Source organism: Anser cygnoides, chromosome 18, assembly GCF_040182565.1.
Source record: "Anser cygnoides isolate HZ-2024a breed goose chromosome 18, Taihu_goose_T2T_genome, whole genome shotgun sequence".
NCBI classification, from domain to species: Eukaryota; Metazoa; Chordata; class Aves; order Anseriformes; family Anatidae; genus Anser; species Anser cygnoides.
In genome coordinates, this window is record NC_089890.1 from 11418995 (window position 1) to 11445993 (window position 26999).

At 42.0% G+C, this 26999-nt stretch overlaps 2 protein-coding genes across 7 annotated transcripts in view; both read right to left on the reverse strand.

Moving 5' to 3' along the window:
• SYNRG (synergin gamma) overlaps window positions 1-17758 on the reverse strand; it is a 43060-nt gene extending 25302 nt beyond the window's left edge. For 2 of the 6 annotated variants that reach the window (XM_066979535.1, XM_066979534.1), the window contains exons 1-12: window positions 17642-17758; window positions 13434-13474; window positions 11992-12110; window positions 9909-10039; window positions 9516-9621; window positions 8775-8886; window positions 7333-7632; window positions 6376-6600; window positions 4032-4109; window positions 3115-3311; window positions 2187-2435; window positions 1185-1321 (exon numbers count right to left, since the gene is read on the reverse strand). In XM_066979535.1, coding sequence (XP_066835636.1) covers window positions 1185-1321; window positions 2187-2435; window positions 3115-3311; window positions 4032-4109; window positions 6376-6600; window positions 7333-7632; window positions 8775-8886; window positions 9516-9621; window positions 9909-10039; window positions 11992-12110; window positions 13434-13474; window positions 17642-17727 — 1781 coding nt within the window. In that variant the 5' untranslated portion in view covers window positions 17728-17758. The remainder of the gene's footprint in view (window positions 1-1184; window positions 1322-2186; window positions 2436-3114; window positions 3312-4031; window positions 4110-6375; window positions 6601-7332; window positions 7633-8774; window positions 8887-9515; window positions 9622-9908; window positions 10040-11991; window positions 12111-13433; window positions 13475-17641) is intronic. The other 4 variants (XM_066979539.1, XM_066979538.1, XM_066979537.1 and 1 more) reach the window with 3 other exon arrangements.
• A 1881-nt stretch (window positions 17759-19639) lies between these two features.
• Window positions 19640-26426, reverse strand: DDX52 (DExD-box helicase 52). The gene is made up of 15 exons (XM_048074198.2): window positions 26286-26426; window positions 25894-26113; window positions 25479-25609; window positions 25101-25286; window positions 24752-24895; window positions 24443-24554; window positions 23841-23913; window positions 23485-23688; window positions 23099-23189; window positions 22459-22581; window positions 22074-22224; window positions 21618-21693; window positions 21396-21467; window positions 20644-20736; window positions 19640-20032 (listed from the first exon to the last, which is right to left on the reverse strand). Exons 1-15 carry the CDS (start codon window positions 26370-26372, stop codon window positions 19945-19947), a joined length of 1851 nt encoding a protein of 616 aa, XP_047930155.2. The 5' UTR covers window positions 26373-26426; the 3' UTR covers window positions 19640-19944.
• Between the last annotated feature and the right edge of the window lie 573 nt (window positions 26427-26999).

A 26999-nucleotide genomic window follows, 5' to 3' on the forward strand; every position in this document is an offset into this window, starting at 1 on the left:
CTTATGATCCCCTACTTCCCACTGTGGAATTTAAAAACAGCGTTTCTGCTAAAACTTTCACTAACAGAACAGCTTTAATTGCAAAATGACGTCTAACACAAATTAAGATATACTTAAAATAGAGCACCTTCAACTACACGTGGCATTAGTGATTGACATCAGCAAAATTAACTTCCTTACATGGAATGTCATTAGGCACAGTGTAACTGAACGATCTGTTTTAGTATCCCCAGCTGATGTCACTGCTGAGGAAGCAACCGGTAATCGCTACTTACCTGGAAAGCACTAGTTCTATTTGCAACTACGAAGAGACAGTTCAGTACATGGAAAATTTGTATGTCTACAATTAGACACGTGGGAGCTACACAAAACTTTGCCACATGCAGTGGAAGTAAACACTTTGTAATTTTGTGATCACAGAACTTCGGAAGATTAATTTTAAACTCTCAAAGGCAGCAAGCATGCATATTTTATTGTACAAAATCTGCCTGAGCCAGAATTACATTTTGGCTGTCTCCCAGATGAAGAGCCAAGATTGCTTAAGTCTACATAAGATTTCAATTCAGATTTATATTCAGCTATCAACAATTTACATGCTAGCCAGAGAAATGATAGAAATAACAAAAACCCTGTCCACTGAAGTTCTCAGCCATTTAAGAGTACAATGTCATGCGTTTTGCAAGAGTTCCGAGGTCCATATCCAGGGCCTGAAGAAAGACCTTGATGTCAGCAAACGGTTTCTGTTAACTCCAACAAACATTGGGTCAAGCTATTAATGGAAGCACACAACACTAAATGCAGAACCCCCCCGTCCTTGTGTATTTTTTTCTGAATAGCTTTATGTAAGATTTTTGCCTGAATGCACAGTATGAAGTAACTTTCAATTGCCTGTGCAATAGTGTAAACACTTGAAAACCTATCCCCACACCCTGTATATGCAATTTACCTCAGCATGGTGACTGGAATGGTAAAGAATGGCCAACCACCTATGGCACATCAAATGTCATTTTTGATTCAGAAAGCCTAATTGTAGTTGTAACAACCTCCAGGAGAAATTGTCAGAGTAGAAGTCATGTGACAGAAGAAAATTACAGGCTAGAAAGCTACCCACAAAAGAGGAAAGCACTTCATTTCTTAAAAGAATTCTAAAATACTGAAGGGGTGGAAATCAAAAGATCTGCTACCTGCTCCGATGCTGTGAACTGGTTGCTTTGGAGGAGCCAGCTCCATCCCCTTGGAAATCAGTGAAAGTTTCATCTAGTGAGCCAGACTTTGAAGCATCTTGAAACTCTTGGAAGTCATCATCTTCTGGTTTTACTACCTGCATTACAAATAACATGTAAATTGATATACTGTTGTCTCTCCAAATTGTCATATAACATGAAAGCAGATCAGTAATATGGTACACTTAAAAAAAAAAATCAACAAAACCACAACCCTTTCAACATCAGTAAGCAAAATTAGTATGGTCAGTATTTCCACTTCACCTGCACCTCACCCACTCAACACATACACGGTGTACAGGATTACAGATAGTATGCATGCAGAACAGCTGAGTAAGGAACTCTATTCCCTTCACATTAAATGTATTATTGATCACAGCCATGTAATATTTTAATATAGGATAACTACTAATAATTTAAATCAGTCAATAACTTAAATCAATAGATACATAGAGCAAAACCACCAAAAAGATGAACCATATTTGCAAAACAGCAAAATTGATCTCAACATGATTTACAATGTTGTAAAAAAAAAAAAAAAGAGGGTTTTAGTTTTTATAGTTTGCAGCTTCTCCCAAAAACTCTTATTTCTAACTATTCTGTAATCTAACAGATTCCGTTGCGTAGTTTAACCTAAAATTTCATTTTTTGTGCATTACAAAATCCTAACTACAACTGAAATACTCTTTCAATTCAATTAGTTTTTAATGGAGGAAGTTGTACCTCTTATAATGCCACTAGAAAGAAATGGAAAGAACAAAAGGACATTCACAGTGGCATGACTTCACATTTTTAGATGCCACATTCTAGATTCCAGCTTCCTCTTGTTTTTTTTTTTTTTTTTTTTTTTTTTTTTTTTTTTTCCTGCTTACTTAAAGCCTATTGTCATTACGAAGCTTTGAAACATTCAGGCTAATTCTCTTTCCAGGACAGTATTTGCCACACAACAGACAGAGCTCTAACCTGACTTGGCGGGTAGGATGGCATGAAAGCTCCCGAAGGCTGTGCTGCAGCTCCACCCGCTGGTGCCGTTATGTTCATTCCTATCACAGCTGGTCCAATGCTAAGAGGCATGGAGACAGGTGGTCCAGAGGGCATCAGAGGCTGCTGGCTTACTGTGGCAGGCAGCGACATTGGAAATCCAGTTAAAGTGGGGACAGGGGCAGCTGGAAACTGGTTTAACACATCAGGACTCACTGCAGGTATTCCTCTCTGCAAAGGCAGAAAAGCAAAGGCCACCGTATAGTACACATCAGCAAAGAGGCATATTGCATTCTCACTCCCATTTCTAGCTTGTACTATTGAAACCATGGAAGAGCAGGGTTCTGTTCCAGCTTCAGTTAAATCTTCTGAAACACAAAAATGTGACCAAGAGCCTATATAAACAAAATGAACCCTATTCAACACCCTGACTGCTGGAGTTACACCGAGGGCAATGATACCCACCTGGGTGAGCAGAGACATTTGACAGCATTCTTGTTCAGCTTTTAGGAAATCAATCTAGCATGCACAGGCAAGCAAAGCTATGCTGAACTTGGCATGTGTTATATAGTCCACTCCCACGAGATTTTCATTGCTCAAGATACTTTTCTCTTAGTTTTCATACAAGGCTGGTATTTAGAAATAAATGGTAAGAGATGATACTATGCTGACAAAGAATGGAAGACTAAAATTCACGCTCCACTGGTTCAGGAGAGAGGTAGCAAGCAAGGGCTAAAATTACAGTCCTGCTGAAGTTACAAGGGGAGCTTCTCCTCCGGACTTCAGCAAAGTAGCGTTTTATTTTTTACAGGTGTGGTACACCATCCATTTGTGCTAGCATGCAATCAGTCTATGACAGATTAGTGAAGTGAATTACCTTTTCGCACTATCCCCAAAGCCTTAGACGTACCTGTGTTACTGCTATCATAGCCAGGACAGAGTACAGCTCTTCTTTCGTGAGCTTCCCAGGGGTGGTGCGGTTGGCTAAAGCCCATATTTGTCCTAGAGTCTCTCTGGGCAATCCAGATGACATCAGGATGGGATACAGCTTAGCTGTATCTATTCCAGCAGGAGTCAAAGTGGTTTCTAAAATTTTCTTATACAACTCTGTTAAGAGGGAGTCATCATTAGGCAGTGACAAGTGCTGTTTTCAAGCAAGTTTAAGACTGCATTTCTACTTTACCTCAAACTCAACATTATATCAAATTAATAACATTCAAAAGTGTAAGGTAAGGCAACAACATTCTCATGTTGTATGCCATCATCACTTTTCATCTAAGAGTGTTATTGGAAGATCTTTATGCACAAGTTTAAAACAAGCAAAGAAGAAATACTTTATACAAAATACATTTAGCACTTTATTACAAAACATGTTTCTTTAATAAAATTGCAGGATAATCCATATAAAAAGATATTTATAACAGTTTTATGTATTTAAATCTCAGTGTAATCAATATTAGCATGGTAAACAGAAAATGAAATGCTATAGTAATTTGCATATATAAGATAAACAGCCTTAGGAAATGGGCCTCCTCAATTAAAAGAGATGCCAAAAACAGACTGCCCATGAAAGCAGCCTTATTAGCAACAGCAACCTCTAACATAATCTGCTTTCATTAGAAATTTTAGGTTAAACATTTAATGTGCTTGAAGAAAATCCTTTTTTCAAATGCAGATAAAGCCACCATAAATGTAACATATCAGAAACACAGGATTCATTTGATGACTGAAGAAAAATGCTTCAAACCAATAAACAGTAACGTAAGTTCACCAAAACATTCACACCTTACATTGCCCACTCAGTTAAATGCCCATTTTCATGTTTACCTGGGACCAAACTATCGTTGTAAATCCAAGGAGGCAACATTTGCTGAATTGGGTCCTGTGAAGGGAATACTCCAACTCCTAAACATATTCCATTTAGAAAGAAAAAGAAAGACACAGCTGTATTAAGATGCACAGATTCAGAGTATAAAGGTCTTTGAGACTAGATCATGGTTTGGCAGTATCATTTAGCTTTTCAGGCAAAGATTTCAGATAGGAATCACCGTGCTCAGAGGAAAAACAGCTACTGCCGAAATACATATTTCAACATAACAATTAGAATGATTTGGGGGTAACAGCAAGAATACAGTTCTATACACAATGAAATAAGGAGCTCCTCATTTGCCAAATTTCCGGTTGTACAGAAGCTCAAGTCTCGCTGTCTCTTAAAATTGCTTAACAGCCGCCGAGCAATATCAAACTAATCTTCCCATCAGCTGCATACTATTAGGACTATTTGTGGAAAAACTAAGTTAATACCTTCCAGAAGCATAAGAACCATTCACAACGTTCCTCCAGAAAATCCTTAGTAGGCTGCCTGTGGGTTTCCCCACTATACTGAATCTCAGCAAGGTCTTTTCCTATGTTCCCAAAACATACGCATTGCCTCCTTGCTCCTACACTTCAGAACCAGAGGCATCACAGCTGCCTTCACTGCTATGAACTTCCGTGTGACCTGCCACTACTCTGTCCCTGTGAACTGATTACTTCCTTCTCCACTACATTAACTCTTCCCCTTGGTCTCACATTTACTTCCCACCTAGCTCCTCCTGAGCAGATTTTGTGCTCATTTTGTATGGAACACGAGAAACTCTGAATCGTTTTGGATTTCATGGTCTTTTCTACTCACTCTTTCCCAGTGCACCTCCTCGTCTTCCACATGGATTGTCTCCTGCCTGCAATCTAATTTCTAATCATCCTGTAACTCCAAGTACATTTTAACAATCAATTCCTTCCATTTCTCCACCCAAGGAAAAGAAATTTGCTATTTTCTCCAATCTCATTATTATTCAGCTTTAACCGCTCTTCCACTGACATTTATGCATCCGACCAATTCTTGCTTCTCAACCTTGAATCTCTGATAAAATTCAGCCCCCAAAAATCAAATAAAGAGAAATGAAAAGGAATTCTGTCATATTTAGTTGATAGATAAGCGAGTCTTATTCAAAACGTTGATAATATCCAGATGGCTAAAGGTCTGCCATTTTTCAGCATTATCACTTAACCACTGAACTTCTGTTCCTCACAAAGTACTTGAGCTCATCTTTCAAAATACCCTTAACAATATTTAGACGTATTCTTAACTATTGTTGCTCTCCGATTGTATTGGATTTGTGCAAAAACAATGCAATTGACTGAACTATGAATAAATGAACAGCTCCTATTTCATTCTGTGTATTCTTCAAAGTCACCTTTAACAATTTACTGTGTATTAAAAAGCCCCTCCATTATTAAAAATGTCTATTCAAACAATTTAATTTCATCCAGTATTAAAACAAACAAACCCATTGGATAAGAAAATACTTGAAAGCAACATACCCAGTGACTGAGAAGAGGAACATACAAGATTATTAATAAAAAGTCATGGTACCTTTAGGCAAAAAATAATTGCTCGAGAAAGTGCCTAATTCAATTATCTACACACCAGAAGCTCTCTCTCCCTTCTCTGTCTCCTCTCACCCTCCAGTAAAGTGAGATGACAAAAAGGGCTACATTTATTTTTATCATACTTGGCTACGCTTGAGCTCAGATTTCATGTAACCCTTGAATACAACACCAGAGCACTTACCAAGGTGTACCAGATACCTTGCATTTATTTTGATTGAAATAAAACAAAACCAAACATTTAATAGTCAGCTTTAATAAAATCGAAGCTGGAAATAAAGCTGGTCCAGCTTTTGAAATGTTGATCTCTAAAACACGGATAGTTTTAAACGTAATACATATGAATGACAAATTGTTTGGGAAATAAATATAGGTGAGCTAAGAGCTTTAAGCTAACAAGATTTTATCCTTTCAAATTTAAAAGGTGGAAAATAGCCATGACATTGACCATCTTTAAATAAAAACGTAACATTTCTAATTCTCCAAGGAAGAGGACAGAACACTGTAAAACAGAGGACCTGATTAAACAAACGTGTTAAAAGTGATCACAGCAGTAAACTCACGTGGAAAAGTTCAAAGCAAAATCACAGTTGTTACTTTTAGCATAGAGCAGGAGGCCCTGACATTATTCAAGCAGGCGTTCAGAGCAAAATTATGCAGGATTGGTCTTAGAATTAGTGTACAGAGTGTTAGCGTTCAAGCAGCGTCTTATTAAGTTCTGTCAAATGTTTCATTTGCTCACCACACTCTTCAACTGCTATGTTTTGTTCTGAAGCCTTGTGCGCCTCTGCAGCAGTGCTACCACTTTCGCGTCCACCTACAGCATCCCAGTCATTGATGGCTAGACTGGGGCGAACTTGTCTCGCAGCTGAGGCTTTGTGCCCAACTTCAGATGTTTTAAGTTTGGTTTGCTCTTGTTCAGATTCATTTGAGCCATTATCTAAGACTTTCTCCTCCAAGGAAGAGCCTGAATAAACAGCAGGAGGAATTATTTATATTTTGTTATTAACCACCCAGACTGTAATTCCACACCTCCAAACAAAAAGTGTTATTGGTACCACTGACAAATGATGAAGAAGAACACCTGCCCCATCTCAGAACAATAAATAGCACCACCCTGTTCAAACACTTCCATGGTCTGATTCTGCTTTTCATTTACCATGTACACACAACAAATTCAGCTAACAAAAAGCAACAAGTTGGGAATAGGTTAAACTATTTTCTGTATTAGGAATACCGTTGCATAATCATCTGTGCATTGGTAGCTAAAGCACGATTTAAGGCTCAGGTCCAATATTTACATAAGCAGAATTCTTCACATTAATCTTACCAACATCCACTTAGCCTCCAGGAGAGGAAGCACATAAGTGTTCCACATCAGCATAAGTTATTTTTTATACCACCATTTCAACTCTTCTACTGCATGTACTTAAGATGACACTAGTACACAAGACTTAATTCACTTAAGATCAGCCAGATGCATATTTAACCATCTTTGTATCCACACATGACTTGTTTTTACAGTGCAGTTCTAAGGGAAGCAGGAAGGGGACTCAAATCATCTTTCCCCGTGGATCAGCAGGTTTCTACTTAATTGCCTATACATATATTTTTCAGACAAACAGAAAAAAATAAGTAAAGACTCTCCGTAGCTCTAAGACAGAAGGTGATATAAAAAAAAAAAATACTTCGGAGTTACCTGTTTTATGGATATTGGGTGAAGATGCAGAGGTAGGAAAATAAGGAACCTGCCCAATTGTACCATGCAGGATGGATAACACTGGAGTCTGGGCTGGAGGGAGAGGCTGACCCACAGCCTTTTCTGAAAGCAGTTGCCCAGCCTCAGTACCAGAATGGAAAGGCTGAAAAGGCTGAGAGGCAGGCTGAGGCACCAGTTTGGGGATTTCAACAGGCCCTTGTATAAAGTCACTAAATTCTTCATCATCGAGAAAAGCAGAGTGGGAAACAGATACAGCAGAATGGGATGATGTGGGATGATCTGTAAAATGCAATGAACACAATGCAAAGTGATGAGGAAGAAGGTTTTTAAGTGGAAGGGTAGGAAAAATGGCAAATACTAGCTATTCACAGCAAATGGGTGAGAAGAAATGGCAACTTGACAGAGATGAGAACAGCGATTATTGTCAGCATAACACATAAGGTAAAACTGAGCAGCCACTTCCAACCGTGCATCTTCTCTCCCAGATTTTTACAATGTAAACACTTGGATTGAAACTTGATTCTTAACACTGGCTATGAAAGTATTCTATTTGGTTTAAACAGACTGGATCAGAATAAATCAAGAGGTAATATTTCAGATTGGACATCCTCAGAAACTCAAAATGTATCGTGAGATACAAAAGAAATGTGTATTCATTTAGACAGTTTTCTGCTCAATCCCTTCATTGTTTACCCATTTTAACAGAACTGATAGAGGGTGGGCAAATCAACAAACAACGGGAAAATGTCAGAAAACACTTGTAACTTCAGAATTATCAAAGAGTAAATCCACAGCAGAGAAAGATTTTACACGGGAGAAAACTTGTCTACATGAGCTTCATTTCAGGCACAGAGCAAGCTGTATTATAACCCTCAGGAAATTTTCAGTAATAATTATTAAGAAGTACTAATTACTGAGAAGAGAGAATACCAAAGGCTTCAGTTTGACCACGCCAAGGCAATGGTACACAAGAACTATTACAGTACTTTGAAGTTTGTATACAATGTTTTGATCATTCTTAACACTTATATGGCATTTCTCAGCTTCAAAAGCACTCTGCAAAACATTAATTAATGCTTTTAATAGACAAGAACTCAATTATATCAGTTATACTGGAAAGATAAAGAAAGTTACTATCACTGGTCTGAACAGCCATTACCAATTCCCATGATATTTCACATTAATCGTTACATATTACACTCTTTTGAAGATTATCAAGTCTTCTAATAAAAGCTGAAATCTAATATTTTACCCTGATAACCTAAGTGAGTAAACAGTTGCTAGGATGACACGTTATTTTACAAAACATTAATATATTCACTTTACACCACCAAATAAATACTTCTTTCAATTAGTTCCTCCTGCTGAAGATTTCAAATATGAGTTTTATTTTCAGTTGGAAGATAAGAAAAATGACAAACCTGGCTTTTTTGGATGTGATGCTGGTGTTGGGTGCATCTTAGCATCTCTAGAAAAACCATCTAGATTTCCTTTAATGGCTTCCAATGCATCATCCCTGCTTTTTTCACCTGCCTGAAACACGACAGAACACGTTTTGAAAAATTCAGAGCATAACTCAGTTTTCTTGCAACGTCCACACTTGTTCAGTACAAAATTTAGCAATGCCTGCTGTTAGATTAAACTTTTCTTCCTCCCGCAACACCTACTTGAAGCATATTAACATCAACTCCCATATTTAGGAAGCACGTATTTTGCAGACTACACAATAACAGCATTGCTCAGTTTTAGACATGTGCTTTATGTACAGGAACAATACATAGACCTCACTCGACTATTTGGAGTCTTGCAGATACAAGCCTTTGAGCTCACTGGAAGTGTTCAAAACTTTGGACAAAGTTAACAAGCCACCAAACACTCTCTCTTTTAGAAACCTCGGTCTGTTCCCAAATGTTACAAACAAGGTTGGTTTAAATTTATTTTTTCAAATGTTGATTTTATTTTCAGCACCAGCTTTTGTTTACATTATACAAAGAGCATAAGGACTGAATATTCCAGATGCTTTCAAAGATCTAATCTGATGTCTCATGCAAGTTCCCCACTTGCTTGCTTGCCAGCCAAAAAAGAACACCCCACAAAAGCCATTAAAAAAAAAAAAAAAACAACTGAAGAAGTGAACATTGCAGTTACTATTTAGGCCATACCTTAGGTTTCACACTGCTCAGGAGCCTCAACTTCTGCTTCTGCTCTTCAAACTGGCGCCGTTTTCGTTCTTCTTCTAAGAACTTCTGCTGATGCTCAAACCTCTTTCTGAAGCAAAATAATTAAAAAAATTTCAAAAAATAATTTCATTACAATTTCCACGTCAAGCTTCCGCTCAGTTTTTCCACTTCTGTCTCAAATTCAGATGGCTTGGTGCACACATTTCCACCTATCCTCTGAATTGTATGACAGCCAAAAATATTCTACAGCCCTAAATGGACTTCTTTTCTAGAGAAATTACCATTCATATTTTTGCAGTGTCGATTATACTTCCAGACTACATCTCCCTCTTAAAAAAAGAAGAATTTCCCAAGAGTAAATGAAGTGTCACTTACTGTTGTTCTTCTGCAAACTGCTTCTGCATGTCAGGGGTGTACTGCGGGGCTGCCGGGCGCATTCCCAGGAAAGAAGCCTGGCCCATGTAAGGCATTCCAGCTGCCGGCATCGGACCCAAGGGCATGCCCCCCTAGAACAAAAGAAATAATACAGAGATGTTTTTTCTCGCTCGCAAATAAAGCCAAACCACTGACAAATGCACCGTGCCAACTTATGAACTAGCTAGGTCTCCTGAAGTTAAGAGCATTAGGAGTGCTGGATGAGCAGCCTCTGAGCACAACCTGTCACCGAAGAAAGCGATGGTCACTCAGTAGATGGCACTCTTCCCTCTCAGTAATGAATTACAGTTCTTAAAGGATTTTAGACAGTGAGATCATCTGCTGCTCAAATGCAAAAAGCAAGACTTCAGATCCACACAATCTTCCTCAAAGGAAGGAACATTACAGGCATTCTATACACGTGTTTTTTGTGTGTGTTTTTTTTTTTTACTTTTTTTTTTTTTTACTTTCTTTTTTTACAGGTTTACTTTTTTTTTTTTTTTTTTTTTTAAGTTTTGCTTCCTGCTCTCAGTGATTGCACAATACTTTAGAATTCCACGCTGGAGGAGCGCACTCCTAACCAATAACGGATGCTGGCAAGATCTGGTCTGGTCACTTTGCAAACAAAGCTTATCCGGGGAACCAAGGGAGGGAGAAAGTATACAGCAATAGCCAAGAAACTTGTCTGAATAAACTGCATGCATATGAGAAATATTTGCTGATAACCATATTCTGGGACAGTTATAGCAACAAGGCTTGCCTAGTATAGAAGGAGCCAGAAATTAAGTTATTTCTATTACCAGTCATTTTGTATTTGGTATCAGAACATGTAGGAAGAGAATAAAGGCTATTATTTTTAGACCAGCTCTCATAAAATCATCTTCCCACTATAAACTTTACAAAATTAATATAATGAACTCCAGGTGGGGGTGGGGAGGGAGGGGAGCATAAGGAGATGGCAAGATGCAATATATTCTGGTTGTCACAGCGATTTGGTTACAAAGCCACACCAATACTTTAAATTTCAGCGAAGTGCAAATTTGCACATAAGAACAGATGGTACTAAGCAGAAAACAAATTATTAAAAAATAGAAAATACAGTACTAGCTACTCATGTTTTGTTCTTATTCCTCAATTAGTAACAATAAAGAAAATGTTGCTTTAAGCAGGAAAAAAACAAAGTAACATGGGAACTAGGAAAATGGGAAAACTGGTGTGAGAAAATGCAGCACATTTATGAGATTCTTTGTTCCCTATAACAAGGTATTTTAAAAGAAATTTTATGAACTGCCACTTACACTTAAAAATATATACTTCTAGTAACTACAGCATTTGAATTACAAAAGGATTAAAAAAATCATTGAGTTGGTCATGACTGGACTGCACACACAGTCACTTCATAACAGTTTTCAAGGGTCTCAGTTAAAATACTGCACAAATGTCACCTTAGCAGTAAGTACGTGAAACCAAAGCAAAAGAGAAAGCACAAAGTAAAATTAAAAAGACAGAAGGGACATACTGTGGGAGTTCTGAATTATAGTTATTTAACAACTCAATAGTATTGCTAACCACACTTTGGAGTAGGTGGCATCTGATAGCTTTTCAAGGTCTTGCTGATTTTTTTTTCCCTTTCCTGTTCAGAAACCATGCTTCTCTTATCACACGTTGATGTCATAACACACATAATGAAATGAAAGTTCAGATTCTGACATCTTTGAGTGGACTAAAACATTCAAGATAAGTTTAACTGATACCATCCTTGCGTTTCTCTCCACTCTACAACAGCGAGTAAGGTTTGCCAAACTCCCCCACTCTCCCTACCCAGATCCCAATGAAACCTGGAGAATTCATTAAATATCAGAAATACCTTCAAAGAGAATAATTTGAAATATGACGTCCCACTACGAACTAACACCCACGCTCCAGCTTCCAGCCAAGTTCATCCCCTCTCATCTCACCGCAGTTGTGAGAGGGAGACAGCGTCAGCTGTCAGCTTTCAGTCGTGCAAAGCACCTCATCGCAGCCGTGTTTCACTGCCACACACCTGCATGGCCATAGGTCCGGGAGGCATCTGGGACCCGTAATTCATTCCCATCATGCCTGGCATGTTGGACTGCATGACAGGAACCATCGGAAATCCTTGCTGTTGCATGGGAATCATCCCTGTAATAAAACATTATACAAGGTAAGCACCTAGTTAGGGTTAAAGCTCTGTATTTTGTCTAGTGTATGAACTAAACCACCACAGCGAAGCAAATGAAAAAAAAAATCTCCGTCTTGCTGGACTGTTTCAGACATAAAAAACAGGCTGCACTGCAGGCAGCCACAGGATTTCCTTAAGCCAGATACCGGTCAGCCTAAGGGAAGAAATGGTACAGGGTTTCCCCGTAACTGAGCTGATGAATCCTCCCACCATCCTAAGGATTCTCCGTGGGTTTCCTTCCGTACAATTTTGAAAGGATCGTTTCCAATTAATGGGATTTAATTAACCAGGTTTCCTTGTGCTGATAATTAAATGCCCATTTCTCTTGAAAAGGAAAACTTACAAACTGGTAGCTTTTGCAGATAAACCTTGAGAAATAGTCATCATTGTCACAGTGCAACTTCACATTCGGAGCTGGCTGGACAACTTGTCCCCAGGTTAATTAGCCCACTACATACATTAGAATGGTTAAAATGTCAGTGAAAGACAAATTTAAACAAAATTGGACAAATCAAGATGGAATTTATTAGTTCACTGAACAAAGACAAATGGATTATGTTTCTCATTTTGCTATCTTGGGAGTCCTACGCTAAGAAGAAGCGCACACTTGCTACCAGCACCCCATGAGACGATTATAACTGAGCATCCCATGCAAAAGCACTCCAGGAGGGACACAACGAACTCAGAAGTAACTCATAAATCAGTTCCTGACCCTTTTAATAGGACAATGGTCACTTCCCCTGCAAGTTCCCCCTGTATTTTCCATTAATTAAACAAACAGCTCTGCAACGTGAACGAGAACAAAGGCAATTCAAGGTTGCGGCTCTCCTATTGTATTAATACTTTCACACAGGTTGTGACTCTTGTCCCGGGGTCTTGCTGAGCTTTGTAAATATTTACCAGGTCTTGCAACACCCACACAGTATGGGTATACACAGCTGGTGGGTGAAGCATAAAGAGGTTAAATACCACACTCAAAATAATAATAATAAAAAAATCTTAAAGGCCAATTCGGGTTCAAGCAAACCAGAGATGTAGTTTTTCTGGATCTTTAACCTTGCACTCTGGTAACACTACTACTTTGACGTTGCACAGAAAGTTTTATAAATAGAGTTGCAAGACTCAGCTTACCAGTATTGAGCTGAAAGGGAAAAAACAGCTAAGGAGTTCACTTAACAATCACACTTCCGAGCAACATCGCTAAGTAGAAGTTCTTTGAAGTTGGTTAATGCATCTAAACAAAGTAATGAATTCAGTGCTCAAAATCTTAAGTTCACACATACCTTGAGGGGGGCCCAAACCACCAGCGACAGGAAACATGAAGCTAGAAGAGGAGGAAAAAAATGGTACATGAAAGTCTGTGATTTGAGCGCAAATAGAAATGAACGAAAAAGTTACCTCGACCTGCGCGTCAACACCACCACTCTACATCTCCCCCAGTCCGGTCAGCACATCCATCTGCTGCTGCTGGTCTCACAGACGAGACGCCCGCTAAATTACCCAAAAGCACCCCTGCCGGAGATCCCCCGAAACAACCCAGGCTGCAGAGCGACGGAGGATAAGATTTTATCCTCCGTAACAGCACTAAGATGGCTTTGACTCATCCACATCACCCACAGGAGAGCTTTCAGCACCTACGCAGGTTGGGAAGAGGTCAGTTTGTTAATTTGGGCTAGGCCTTCGAGCGCTGCAGAATGAATAAGCATCTCCTGTTGGAAGCATCTGATTCAGCAAGACCATTAACCGCACCAGAGAACAGTCCTCAGCTCCTCGGTAACAATTTTCTGCAGAGAAATAAACTGCCCGTGAGACCCTACCACATTCCTGCCTCCGAAATAGGAGCAGCACAACGTAACGCAGCTCCTATTTTCTCTCATTACAAGTAAAACAGTGATACGGGAAAGAATATTCATTCCGGTATCAAGCTCCAAGCACACCTTCAGGAAGAGCTGTTGAAAATTCAACCAAAATTATAATGGAAAACACCAGTCCTCACTTCCGCATGGAAGCACGTGCTGTGCTGCCAGACTGGAAAAGGAGGGACCTGGTTTCGAAGGCTCCCTTGCAAGCGACTCAGAAGCATACGTCAGCAGTAATTTACCAAATAGGAACTTCATCCAGTGTCCCAGCCAGCTATTACATCAAAACACCACGCAGGGACAAAACACATTTATAGATATTCGATATCCCTCAGCACGATGGTGGATTTAAAAGAAACTGCCGAAGAGTAAAGGAAGAAAAGCCACCATAATTGACTGCAGAGTTTTGCAAAACCTGCAGGAAATCAGAAAGCCAGTCTGATTTATATTTATAAAAGAGCTGTGCAATATAAATACAAAGACAAAATCAGGAATTTAGCTCGTGGTTCAATGCATAATTTAATCGCAGCTACTCGCTGCGCAGCCAGCGGGGTACGTGGTCACCACGACAACCCCTATTACTCCTCTTTTCATCCTCTAACTCGGAACCTTCGCCATACTTCGGATTTTCTTTTACCCTAATCGCCATGCTACGTTTTAATTTCTCCTTCCACAGCTAACATACGCTTGTGTCTTCGAGCAGGTCTAGGTCTTTATCGCCCTTAATCACAACAATTTTAGGCTCTTCTGTCTGAAACGCTGGGCAGACACACACCGCCTCCCCTCCAAGCGAGCGCTGGGTTTATCAGGATTGGATTCAATTCACTTTAAACTGCGACTCAATTCACCGGTGTTCAGGTCGCTCATTTTGATCCGCTCCTCGGAGTACAAACACTAGTATTATGAAGACAAACAGCTTACTAAAACTCAGAGGGATCCATGATGAACTCCTATATTGCTCAGGAAAACTGCTTTCTCCATTGAAGGGCTGAAGCCCAGTGAATGAACTGGATTTTGCCCGCACTGGGTTTCACCCATGGAAATAGTTTTGCCTGTGAGGCTGTCAGTACAGAGAGCCATCTCGAACACAGAGCCTCTTAAAATGCAGGTAATGTCAGACGTGTAAAGCTACTGTCACACGCCAGATCTACTAGCACAGCAATTTTAGGCTTCTTTAAAAAATACCTTTCTTTGTCTCTTCTGAATTATAAAATACTTAATTTTGAAAAGCTCACAAGTATCAAAAAACATTCTTCGCTTTTCGTTGCCCCTTCTTGTTGAGGAGCCTGGTCAAAGCAAGAGTTCTTCCAAATTAACAAACATAATACAAACTGAACAAGCATGGCAAGATACCCCTGCTTGTTGGGAGCAAATAAGGTACAGAGTATTAAATATTTATCCCTTTCTACTGAGCTCCTGATTTATTTATAAGTCTCAGTTAAAAAAAAAAAAAAAAAAAAAACGACAAAAAAACAAAAACAAAAAAAAAACCTGCAGCTAATTAGAGGGCACTGGGAGAAGAGAAGAAGAGGTAGTTAACAAAAGTGGCAAAGCAAGCTCCTTTAGCACAGTTCTCCCCATGTGCAGCTAGGATCCATCTCAGACCTTGCTCCGCGATTTAGCTGTGCAATTGCCTAGAGATCATGCACATGCAAATGTACATAATCCCTACCGAGTTTTTAAACACAAAAAACAGGAGCTTTATTTCTAAACTGATTCCGGGGGACGCAAAAGAAAAGGTATATCCACACATCTAGTTAAAACAGCTGATTAGCATCGCTGAAAAAGAAAGCTAACTCTCAGTCATTTCCTAGATAAAACTGACTGAAGCACTGCAGAAAGCCGCAGAACTTGATAAACTATACTGATAAAAGTAACAGCAGCAGCAGCTTTCTTCTAAAGAAGGCATTTTAATTCCAGGTGTCTCAAAATAACAACGCTGACAAGAACGAAGAATAAGCAGATGACACAACAACAGAGCAGTCTTTAAAAAAAAGGGGGGGGGGGGACATGCTGAAATAAGTCCGTAAGGACCAGTACACCACTTAAGGCCTAAAAAAGCACTCGCAGCTAGTTGCCAGCATGCTCCAGAATTACCAAATGCACTTTCTAGACCGATGGGAGCCTTCATGACCCCAGTTGTTTAAAATAGACCAGTTCACTACTATCAAGTGTGCTGTTTTTAATAGGAATTCTTATTCCTTGTTATTTCCAAAGGGGATTTAATTGCAGCTGCAGGCTTCTCTGCTGTTCTCAGAAGTGGAAGCTCTCCACCAGCTAGGTTGATGCAACTAGATGCAATACTTTAGGTAACGCAGTACGAAAATGTAATACACGCCATATACTCTGCACAAAACAGAATAAGCACAAGGGAAGTGAAGCAACCACACTAGGACAGAACTCTTAAAGCAGTAATATAAAGCTGTAAATTCTTATCGGGTGTCTCAAATATCAAAACCAAAAATCAGGTTCAGTCAAAATGCAGGAGCTCAGGGAGAAGCGACTCCCTTTCTGTATTCGTACTTCACTTAAAAAGCTCCGAACTACATGTAACATTTCTCTATCTACAAGTGGATTTTCAGACCCTCTCACTCCCAATGAGTAGAGCCTCAGTCTACCAACACGCTGCAGACTAAGCGTATTTTTCTCTGTATTTCCACCCAGAAACCCACAGGAATGAAAGTGAAACAAGCAAAGAAACCCCAACACACAAAACGAATCTCTGCCTCCAGACTTCTTCCTCCAAGAAACCAGAACAGTAACAATGGGAAACAATGACTCTAGGTCGCTTTCATTCTTCTAAGCCTGTAGTTGGTTGACAACGTTTTTGCTACTTTCTTTCTTACATGCTGAACAGACAGTGTTGCTCTAAGAGGTTACAGGGTTTGTGCAGCCCCTCACGAGAACTGTTTCAGAGTCGCAGGTATGGGGAAATACCGAGATAGCCACCTGCCCCTTCCAAAACCCGCAGGCACGTAAATGAACGCCCACTGCGGCTCCTCTCCTCCAGGTGCTTTGGGAGCAGAGGTCCCAGAGCCCCTGGGGGGAGCAGGGCAGCCCCCCGAGAAGCCCCCCGCATGCTGACACCGACAGAGCCGCGGGCTGCAGGTAGCCGGGGTGACTCAACCCGTTCAAATTGCCTTTGTCAAAAGACGAATTTACCCAACCGCCCTAGAAGTAGGGCGACGGATGAATAGCACGCAAGAGCCTACGTTAAATGTATACGTGTATCACCGAGTCTTCAAAGACAGCAAAATGCAAGGCTCCCTCTCCTTCCAAAACCCACAGCGACACAATAAAACCTCTCGCTCGCTGCCGTTTCTTCCTCCTGACACCGTTCCCCAGCCCCCCCACCTCGCCGGAGGGCCCTTCCCCATCGCCCCCCGAGCCCCCCGGCCTCCGACGAGCCACGCAGGAACAAATCCCCTCCTGCCCAGGCATCCGAGACTGCAGCCGCGGGTCGCTGAGGGGGCTCCCGGGGCCGTGAGGGGGCTCCCCGCAGCCCCCCACTCCCAGCACACCGGGGCCGGGGCCGCCCTCCTCATCCTCACCTTCATCCTCACTCTCACCCTCCTCGCCCCCCTCCCCGCAGCCCCGCTCCCCTCCCGGCCCCGGCCCCGCCGACCACCGACCTGGCTCCCCCCGCGCCTCCCGGCGCCCCGCCGCCCCCCGGCGCCCCGCCGCCGCCCCCCGCTCCGGGCCCGGCCCGCAGCGCCATCTTCCCGCTCCGGCCCCGCTCCCAGCTGGGCCGCGGCGGCGGCGGCGGCGGCTTCCGGGGCCGGGCCCCAGCCTCGGCCCGCCCCCGGCCCGGCGGAGCCCCGCAGCGGGGCGGAGGAGGAGGAGGAGGAGCCGGGGACGCCGGTTCGGGCCGCGGCGGTGCCGAGGAGCCGGGCCCCGGGCGGCCCCCGTGGGTGCCCGCCCGCGTAGCCGGGCCTGGCAGCCGAAGCCCGTCCGGCCTTGCCTTCCGCCCAGGAGCTTCCCCACCGCCGCACGTCGTGGCACAGAAAGCAGAAGCCCTCGCTCGGCCGCCCGAGGTGTTTTCACCATCGGAAGCAGCGGCAAGAGCAGCCCAGCTCCTCGCCTGCCGTCTGTGCTGCCGGCAGGAGCAGCAGCACCGGCCAAACGCTGCTGCCAGAAGAAAGGGGCGAAGGCAGCACCGATGGTTCCGTGAAAACAAAGCGGTGCCACCCTTCCCCTCGCACCCCAACAGGACGCAGGGCCGCTGCTGGCACCCAGCTCCAGCGGGCTTCCCCGGTTGCCATCCCGATGTTCCCCTACGAGTACCAATTGTTCTGTTTAATATGGTCAAAAGCAGGCCCGTGCCAACCGGCCCTGTGGAGGTCACTGGAAAAGTTACTTTATTACCTTGTAACTGTGCCAGCCAAAATCCTCAGAAGCATTGGAAAATAAAAGCCCGCTTGCTGGGGTGCAGCATGATTTACTAGCCAGTCACACAGTCGGGCCGAAGCAGCTCATCTCCCTTAATAAGTTCAGTCAAAGCTCGCTAAAATACATTACAAAGCAGGGAAGTTCTGGAGCTGTTCTTTATCCTCAGGCAAAGAAGCTATTCAGCACGACAGCTTTTCAGTACTTCACTGAGGAGTAAATTCTAAGAAGCTCAGTGCTTAAACTTCAATAAGCTACTGGTTGGGGTCAGAAACCACATTAAAATCAAACCCAGTCTGAGGAAAAACAGCTAGGTGAAAGCTGAAGCTTTCATTTCATAACCAAATCCCCCCAAAGAGAAACGTGTCATCATCTTTCTACAGAATTAGAATTACACCCAGCTGGGCAAGAGAAAGATGCTCATGATCAAAAGCTGTTCTCCCTCTTCACACCACTACTGGAATAGGCACATGTATTATATATATTAGCAGTACCTTTTAAAGCAATTTCTTACCCAAATTGTTATACATATTCCACAACCCATCTATCATCATTACCTTACAGCAAATGACTTGGTACTTATGAGAACATATGACTGAAGTTTTAGTAAGATATACAGGCAGATTCATTCATAGATGTCAAAATGAAGGTAGTTCCTGTATAACCCAAATAAAAGGTCCAGTCCTGCAGACAGTGAAACCAATTTAGCTTTTCTTATAAAACTTTACTGTAATGTATTTCAGCAAGCTTTGTCTGTACAAACAATTAAGAGTACCATGCTGCAAGTGATTTAAACGGAGCTGGGATCCATTTCCAAAATGGATTAAGTATGAGAAAACAAGACAATACTGTAACAGGAATGTTTGCTTAAAGAATTATAGTTGCAAAGGAGAAGCCATTCCTGCATTACTGGACTTCTGACACAAGGGTGGACTAAGAACGCAGACGAGGTAGGTGGAGCCTGACCTTTTTACATAGCAGAAGGAGGAATAATGTATGCAGACTTGTCCCATCAAGGTTATATAAACAAGTCTCTGTATTAAAGTATTCAGTGACCTTATTTATTCTGTTCTGAGGCTTAAATATGAAATAACACAAAGTTACTTGGAGTTACAGGCACGTAAAAAACAAAATCATTTTTTGCTTGTTAGATATCTCAAAAGTAGTATGAATGAGACTTTACTTCCACCTATATACATGGTGGTGTTTGTTTTTTTTTCTGTTTTATAAAAAAAGATGTTCACTGTGTCTTCTGCAAATTTATTAGGGATCACCTGAACACAGAACTGACAGTATTTCCAGCTAGCAATGCAAAACTATGGGACAGTAACACAGATGTTATTGTTGAACTATCATTCAGAAACATAAGGTATTTATGTCAAGACCACATTCTTCAGCTTCTATAAGAAGCATTCAGGAATCCTCTACAGGCAGTTCAGTAGATACTTTCTTGCACGTAAACATTTCCCTTCCCCTTTGCCATCACCTTCGTTCTTCTGTTCTTCAGCATGGACTGGGGCATTAGTCCCAGCTCAAGAGCAGTCACTGCTCAGCTTTTTGAAGAAGTCTTTAAGTTACCAGTGTCTGTAACTTCATTAGCTTTCTTTTTTTCCTTAATGTTCTCCTTTGCAGTTCTCCTACAAGAAACACATTGGAGACCAAGACAGCTGAACATTGCATACGGGGAAAAAAAAAAATAACACAGCAGTGTCCCAGACAGTCTTTTTACGTTTTACTGCAACTGAACATAAATCCTTCAGTAGCAACAGTCTGAAGCATGCATAATGGTGCTCTTCATGACCACTGTCTACCACACTGAACTGCTGCGCATCAGACAGCCTTATTCTGGGAGCTGTAGTCATTACAATTTAAGATCTACTTTTTGTATTAACATTTCATGCAATAAAAACAAAGCCAGCCCCAGCCCTTTGCCAGAAGAGGAGCAGGTAAGTTCTAGCATTCTGCTGGGAATGCTAGTCTGAAGTCTGGCTTTACAGCCGGTGGTTGAAACTCAGCTCGTTACAGAGCTGCCTGAATCGCCGCCATCTCATGTGGCACCACCTAAGGTGAACTGATGGCATTTATCCAATTTCCAGTAAGCAGATACTGACACTAAAACTTCACCATCACTACAAGCATTGTGACTCAACAGTGAGTTCAAACAAGGCATTGGTTACTGTGGAGGAAGCTTGCTGGCCTTTCCTGTATAAAAGCCATCTTGAGAGGAGAAAAAAAAAAAACTACTTACTTTTTACTTTTCTTCTTTTTTAAGAAGCACTGAGGGGTGGTACAAATTGCTTCTCTCGTTAGTGGTTTCTTAATGAATTTCTTCTTTTGTTTGCTGAGAACGACATTTAGTGAAGAAGGATTAAGTGTCTTTAACGGACAAATGTTAATATTCAAAGTAAACAAAACAGACAATGAAAACCTGTACTGGTTGTTAGGGATTTACAGGTCTGAATGTATTTTCAGTGTTTATTCCAAGATCAGTTCAGCTACTTATCCGTGACATTTACCATGTCTTTATCGATCCATTACTTTATCTCCATGACATTCAAACAAATTTTATTTTAATACATAAGGTTTATATGTTTATATACATACCTAGATTTCTAATTTGGAAAACTATTACGAGTTAATCAGTTCTGCGCAAAAGAAGCATTACAAAGCACTAATTACAAACCCATCTATATGCATACAACCCTACACCATTTTAAGGTAACTTTTTCCACGTGTCAGAAGCCTGATTCATGACTGTGAGCCTAGGCAATCTAGGGCGTATTTCAGGGAACTCATGTTTTTCCTGGAGTTAACTGCTTTTCTATAATTAAAGAATTGTTTCCATTTTTGTCTGGGTGAAAAAACACAGCACCATCCCCATCTAAAATTCCTTTTGCAGGTGAATTGCAACTGTGCCTTTTGTAACCCTTTTATCCCAAGCACCCTTCATGCAAGCTTTTGAAATGGAAGACAAACAGTAAACTACTCAAACGAACGTACCTCTGAAGTTTGGGAAAATGTTTTATGTAGCCGGGCACAGGACAGCCAGCTCGCTGGATAACATTAGCTATACTGGGAAGGAGAGGAGGGAAGAGATTAACTCTGGCAGTAAGTGCTTGGAGAAGAGCTAAGAAGGTCCCATGGACCAGACAGAACCATACGGTTCAATAATACATTATACAAAACATAAAGCGGATTTTTGCTGTATCATTTTCGATTTACCTTCGTAATAAAGGTTTATCATCTTCTGTAAAGAAAGTGACTGCTTTTCCTGTGTGCCCTGCTCTTCCAGTACGACCTGTCAAATGCAAATTTAACAGAGTAAAAGAGATTTTTACTTCAAATACCTTTCTTTATTCTATTCCTCTTCACAGCCCCAGCCTCCCAGCGTTATGTTAATATACTAAACATACTACGAAGCAGCTGGTCCCCAAAGATTGTTTCTATTGCACAAAAGCACACGTCTGAAAGAATCAAGTGTTCAAGGTTCATAAAATCTTGACAAAAAAGTAACTCAGTTTTACTGAAAGTTGAGGCCAGGTATAAACTAGCTCAAGTGAGCTAGTGCTGTAGCAACAGAGGAGTCTCGGTTTCAGGATTTTCACTTATGCACAGGAGAATCTCCATTACAGATCCAAGAACTAAGAAAAAGGACACACTTTGTAAATAAGCACTCACCTATCCGATGGATGTACTCCACGGCACTCGTTGGCAAATCGTAATTAATGACCATATTTACTCCTTTGAAGTCAATTCCTCGAGCTAGTAAGGCTGTGCAGATGAGCACCCAGATCTTCCCAGCTCTGAAACTGTGTACTACATTATCTCTCTAAGGAAAGAAAAGAAACGTACTTGGAAACGGTCTGATTAGCAGTCTGAGAAAAGAGATGGACTTATTTCCTGAAAGGTGTCGTGTTAACAAGCAAAACTAAACCTCTCAACCAAAACCTGCAGTAAATTACTGTCAAACTTACCTCCAACAACATTATAAAGGAAGGTTAAAAAAACAGCGTTGTCAAGTATTATAAAAAAATTAAAAAGAAAAGAAATTACGTCCTCCTACCTGTTGCTGAGTTTTGTCTGCATGGATGACATCCACATTGATGCCTTCATAAATCAGTTCATGGAAAAGCTCTTTAGCCCTCTCAATAGACTGCACAAAAACAAGGACTGGAGGAGCAAAACCCTGCAAAAGAATAATCTTGTCTAAGGTTCAAGTCCTTTTTCTACTCTTCTTGGTTGCAGACTGTGCAGCTACAGACCTACTTAACCCCAGTATTTTACATCTTGGAGGATAACTGTTTTTTTCTTTTTAACTAGCAAAACTCTTTGGGAGTCAGATGTAAGCAAGTTCAACCCCACTACCTCTGATAGAATCATTCTTCACTTAATCCTCAGGCTGCATTTTAATCCACAGAAACTAACTTTTTTTGCTCCCCTCGCAACGTAAGCAATCCTACTCACACTGCCAACTAAAACTGAGCAGACCATTAATACAAAATGCTCCCAAGACTCAAACATATCAGCAATAGGGTACCCCCTCAGTTTTCACAGGGAGAGTAACTCCTCTTCCTCTTGTACAGATTTGTACTCTCTTTAGCATGTACCACACAGAAGCCTTTGACCTAGGGAATTACGCGTCCCTGACAGACACGTGGCTCAGTTCAGAAGTACGCAAGATGTGCCCAACCACTCCAAAATACCTTTTTAACAAGCTCTCGCATTGCCGTTAGTTTTCCTGTCTCAGATCCAACAAACAACAGCTCTTGTTCTACCGTCTCCGCTGCAGAGTTTCTGAAAGCAGAAAATAAAATCATGTATTTTGCCTGGTGGGCAAGAAACACCGCATGACTTATTTCACCAGTACACACTCCCAAAGTTTATTTGATGACGAAATAATGGGCAAACAACATTTTCCCTAGCTCGCGAGAAAGATCTCTGTGCCTACACGAATCTTGAGACAAAGAGCATGTAGTACTAGGATTAACAACAGACGTACACCGAGCAGTCTGGTGAGGCAAAGAAAGGAAATAAGTCCCCCAAGAAAGGAAAAAAGCATGAGAGAGCCGGAGCACAACTGCACACCCACCTTGCTCCAACAGACACCAGAACAACACTGTCGAGGTTGAGTTTACACCACTCCTCCACATCGCGTGCAAAGGTTGCACTGAACAAGGCCCTCCTCACCACATGGGACGTGCACGCCAGGAAGACAGAGGCCAGCTGGTCTCGGAATCCCGTCTTTCCATCTTCAAACAGTTTGTCGGACTCATCCACCACCAGCCACTCCACACTAGGAACAAAGAGGGTTTCTTCTCAGTAAGAGCCACTTGCAGAGAAGGCAGAAGTTCTAACCCGTCATCACAGACGCAAGAATTACGCACACATATGCTTTTCAGTGGCAAAGCCACCAGCAAAGCCGGATACGATAAAGATTCTCAGTACCTGGTCAGGTCTATTGCTGGAGGATCCTGTTTCAACAAATAAATGAGTCTGTTTGGAGTAGTAACTAGTATATCTATAGGGAAAAAATAAATAAAAACACAACCAAAACGTTAGACGAGACACAGAGTTTAAACAGAACATTAAGAAACATATTTTCCAACCCAATCTGACCGAGGTTTTTTGGTTCAGAGTTAGGACAAGGCACTTCACTGTTACAATTCCTTTGGGAGAGTATTTAAGCAGCAGAAGATAATGCAAAAAAAGTTGTGGATTTCTTTATTACCACAAGACTTCATGTAAATGGTTCTTAAAATCCATCAGGAAGAGTTTAGATACAAAAATCATTCTACCGTGCTCTTCTTCAGAGCTGTATCTTCTGTGACATTCACCTTGTATTAAGCCTACAACTTAACAAAGTTCTACTGTCAGGTTTACTTTCTATTTCTTCCATGAAAGTTTTTTTTCTTTTTTTAGCACTGAGCAATAAATTACACGATTTGAGTGGTATTAACCAATTTCCTTAAAACCACACAAACCAGAAGAGAAAAGTCAGTGATGTTTTTAAAGTTTTCAGAATGCACTTCAGTAGGAAGAACAGTTACCAAATTTCTTCGATGACTTGGGCCCAAACTTCTTCGCTGCTTCAACTGCCTTGTGGATCATGTGTATCCTGAAGCCTGTCCCCTCAGCCAATTTCACCAGCTCCCGATGCGTCTGAAAAGACAGCAACACAGATTAAATTTACAGAAGCTGATCAGCTTTGTTTGAAACCAGAAAAAAAACAGGCATTCCTGAAGGAACAGTTTCAAACATCACCCAGATTTCAGTGTTAGAGAAAGTTGTCCAGTCTTCTCAGCACAATAAATGTACAAATACATAAATATGACAACCCCTCTCCCCACAGCACACACCTGGCTAGCAAGCTCTCGGGTAGGCGCTATGATCAGAGCTCTGAATCCTTTGTTCATAGGTTGTTTCAGGTGTGTTAAGAGAGGAATACAAAATGCCAGTGTTTTTCCAGACCCGGTAGGAGCAGAAGCTAGAAGTTCCCGCCCCTACAAAAGAAAAAGGCGTTATTTTATTGGAAGAAAAACAAATGCAAAACCAAAAAAAAAATCACATGCATGTAAAGATTAATGCTACAAACTAACCCCAAATACATTAGTAAAAGCATAGATAAAAGAAATCTTATAACAACGACATTCTGAACCACGATGCACTGGATATTTCTGTAACGCTATGTGATACCAGGAGACTTACGTGAAGCATGACGGGAATGGCCTGCATCTGGATTGGTGTTGGGACCTGGAAGCCAGCAGCTCGGACGTTCTCCATGATTTTGGGGTGGATTTTGTATTCCTTTTGGAGTTGTTCAAAGGTGGCAATTGGGTCAGGAAGATCTGTTCCTTGGACATTGATCCTGTGTTGATTTCTGAAGCGGTTTATCTGAAAGGCAAGAGACAAACTCTTTCTTTTGACAGCACAGAACTAAATCCATACAGATTAATCTTCTGATTATTTTCCCATAGTCGGTCACCCCCCCCCAAAGGGGAACTGCCGTAAGTGAGCGCCAACTTCAGATGAAACACCCGCAGAAAGCAAGTAATCAGTGGCTGCATTAGATTGCTGTGGTCCTACCTTTTCTCTTCTCAAGCGCTCAAGCTTTTCCGCAGTAGGTTTTTTGTCTTTCGTATCTTTGATTTTTGCTTCCAGAGAGGACATCCACATTATTCCATTATTTTCTGACAGCTCTGGCATTGACGCTGCTTCTAGAGGTTTGAAGAGATAAAGTTTCCATTAGCAAAATCTAGTCAAAAAATTACGTGGTAAAAAAGGACAACTCGAAACCATTTTTGTCTCATTACCACCTTTAAAATTAAGCTTTTGTCTCATTCCCTGAGAAAAAAACACTAATCACGTCCCTGCAACTTAATACTGTAACATAGCCCAATTGTTTTTATCAGCTCCTACACAGCGCAGATTTAAAGTAAACTCAAACAAGAAGCACAAACTCTGCCAAGGCACTCTGCCGCGCGTACGTGCACATAAATACCTTGCATCTTTTTCCTTTTTCTCTTCCCTTTTCCATTTTCTGCCGTTCTTTTCCTCTTCCCCGTCACCTCCACGCCTTTTTTCCCGGCTCCATCCTCCTCCTGCAAGCCTCCTCGCTCCGCCACTCCAGCACCCGTCGCAGACCCCGGAGGGGCTCCCTCCTTGCTCCCGAAGAAGTCAAGACCCCCCGGCGAGCCGCCGCCGCCGCTCCCCTTTATCACCTGAGGGCAGGAGAGGAGAAAACGCCGTGAGGGCGCCCGGCGCCGCCAGGCCGCGGCGGAACCGGGCCCTGCCGCGGGGACGGGACGGGACGGGAGCGGCCCCAGGGCCAGGGCCAGGGCCCGGCCCCAACCCCCCGGGGCTCCCCCGGGGCTCCCCCCGCCGAGCCCGCACCCCGAAGCGCCGCGCGTCGCGCCCGAAGCGCCGCACGTCGAAACGGGCCCCGGCGCCCAGGCGGCGGAACAGCTCCTGCGCCTCCATGCTGCCGCCCACCCGGAAGCAGAAGGCACTTCCGGGGGCGCGGGGGCCATAGCAACGGGCCCGTAGCAACGGGCCCATAGCGACGGGCCCATAGCAACGGGCCCGCGGGGCGGTGCCAGGCCCCAGGCCCGGCCAGGCCGCGCAAGGCCCCGCCTGTTTTTTTTGAGTTTTTTTTTTTTCTTTTTTTCCGTCCATAGTTCTAAGTGTGATCCAACCACGTGTACACTTTCCCTCTGTATTTGCAACCATAACACGGCTTAGGGTGGGAGGGGGATAAGGAAAACTGTGCGAAACCAATATATTTACTTCCTGGAGCAATTCTAAGCATCACTCAAGGCTTCAGTCACCTGTGTGAGATGTAAACGAATCAGAAATACCAAATCTGGTATATGAGCCGTAAAACTGTTCTACATCTTTATAGGCTCATCGCGGCATTTTGTCCTTTTGTGTATTCCTGATGGCAAGTTAATTACACTGACTGCTTCACCTATTTTAAAGGCACAGCTCATTTAAATGAAAGGACAAAAGCTTTTGTAAGAAGTTTTTGTTCGTGCATGTCTGCGCTTTCATGATTTACAGTATCATTAGCTGGTCTCAAAAGGCTGATGGGGGAATCGCTCTTCTATC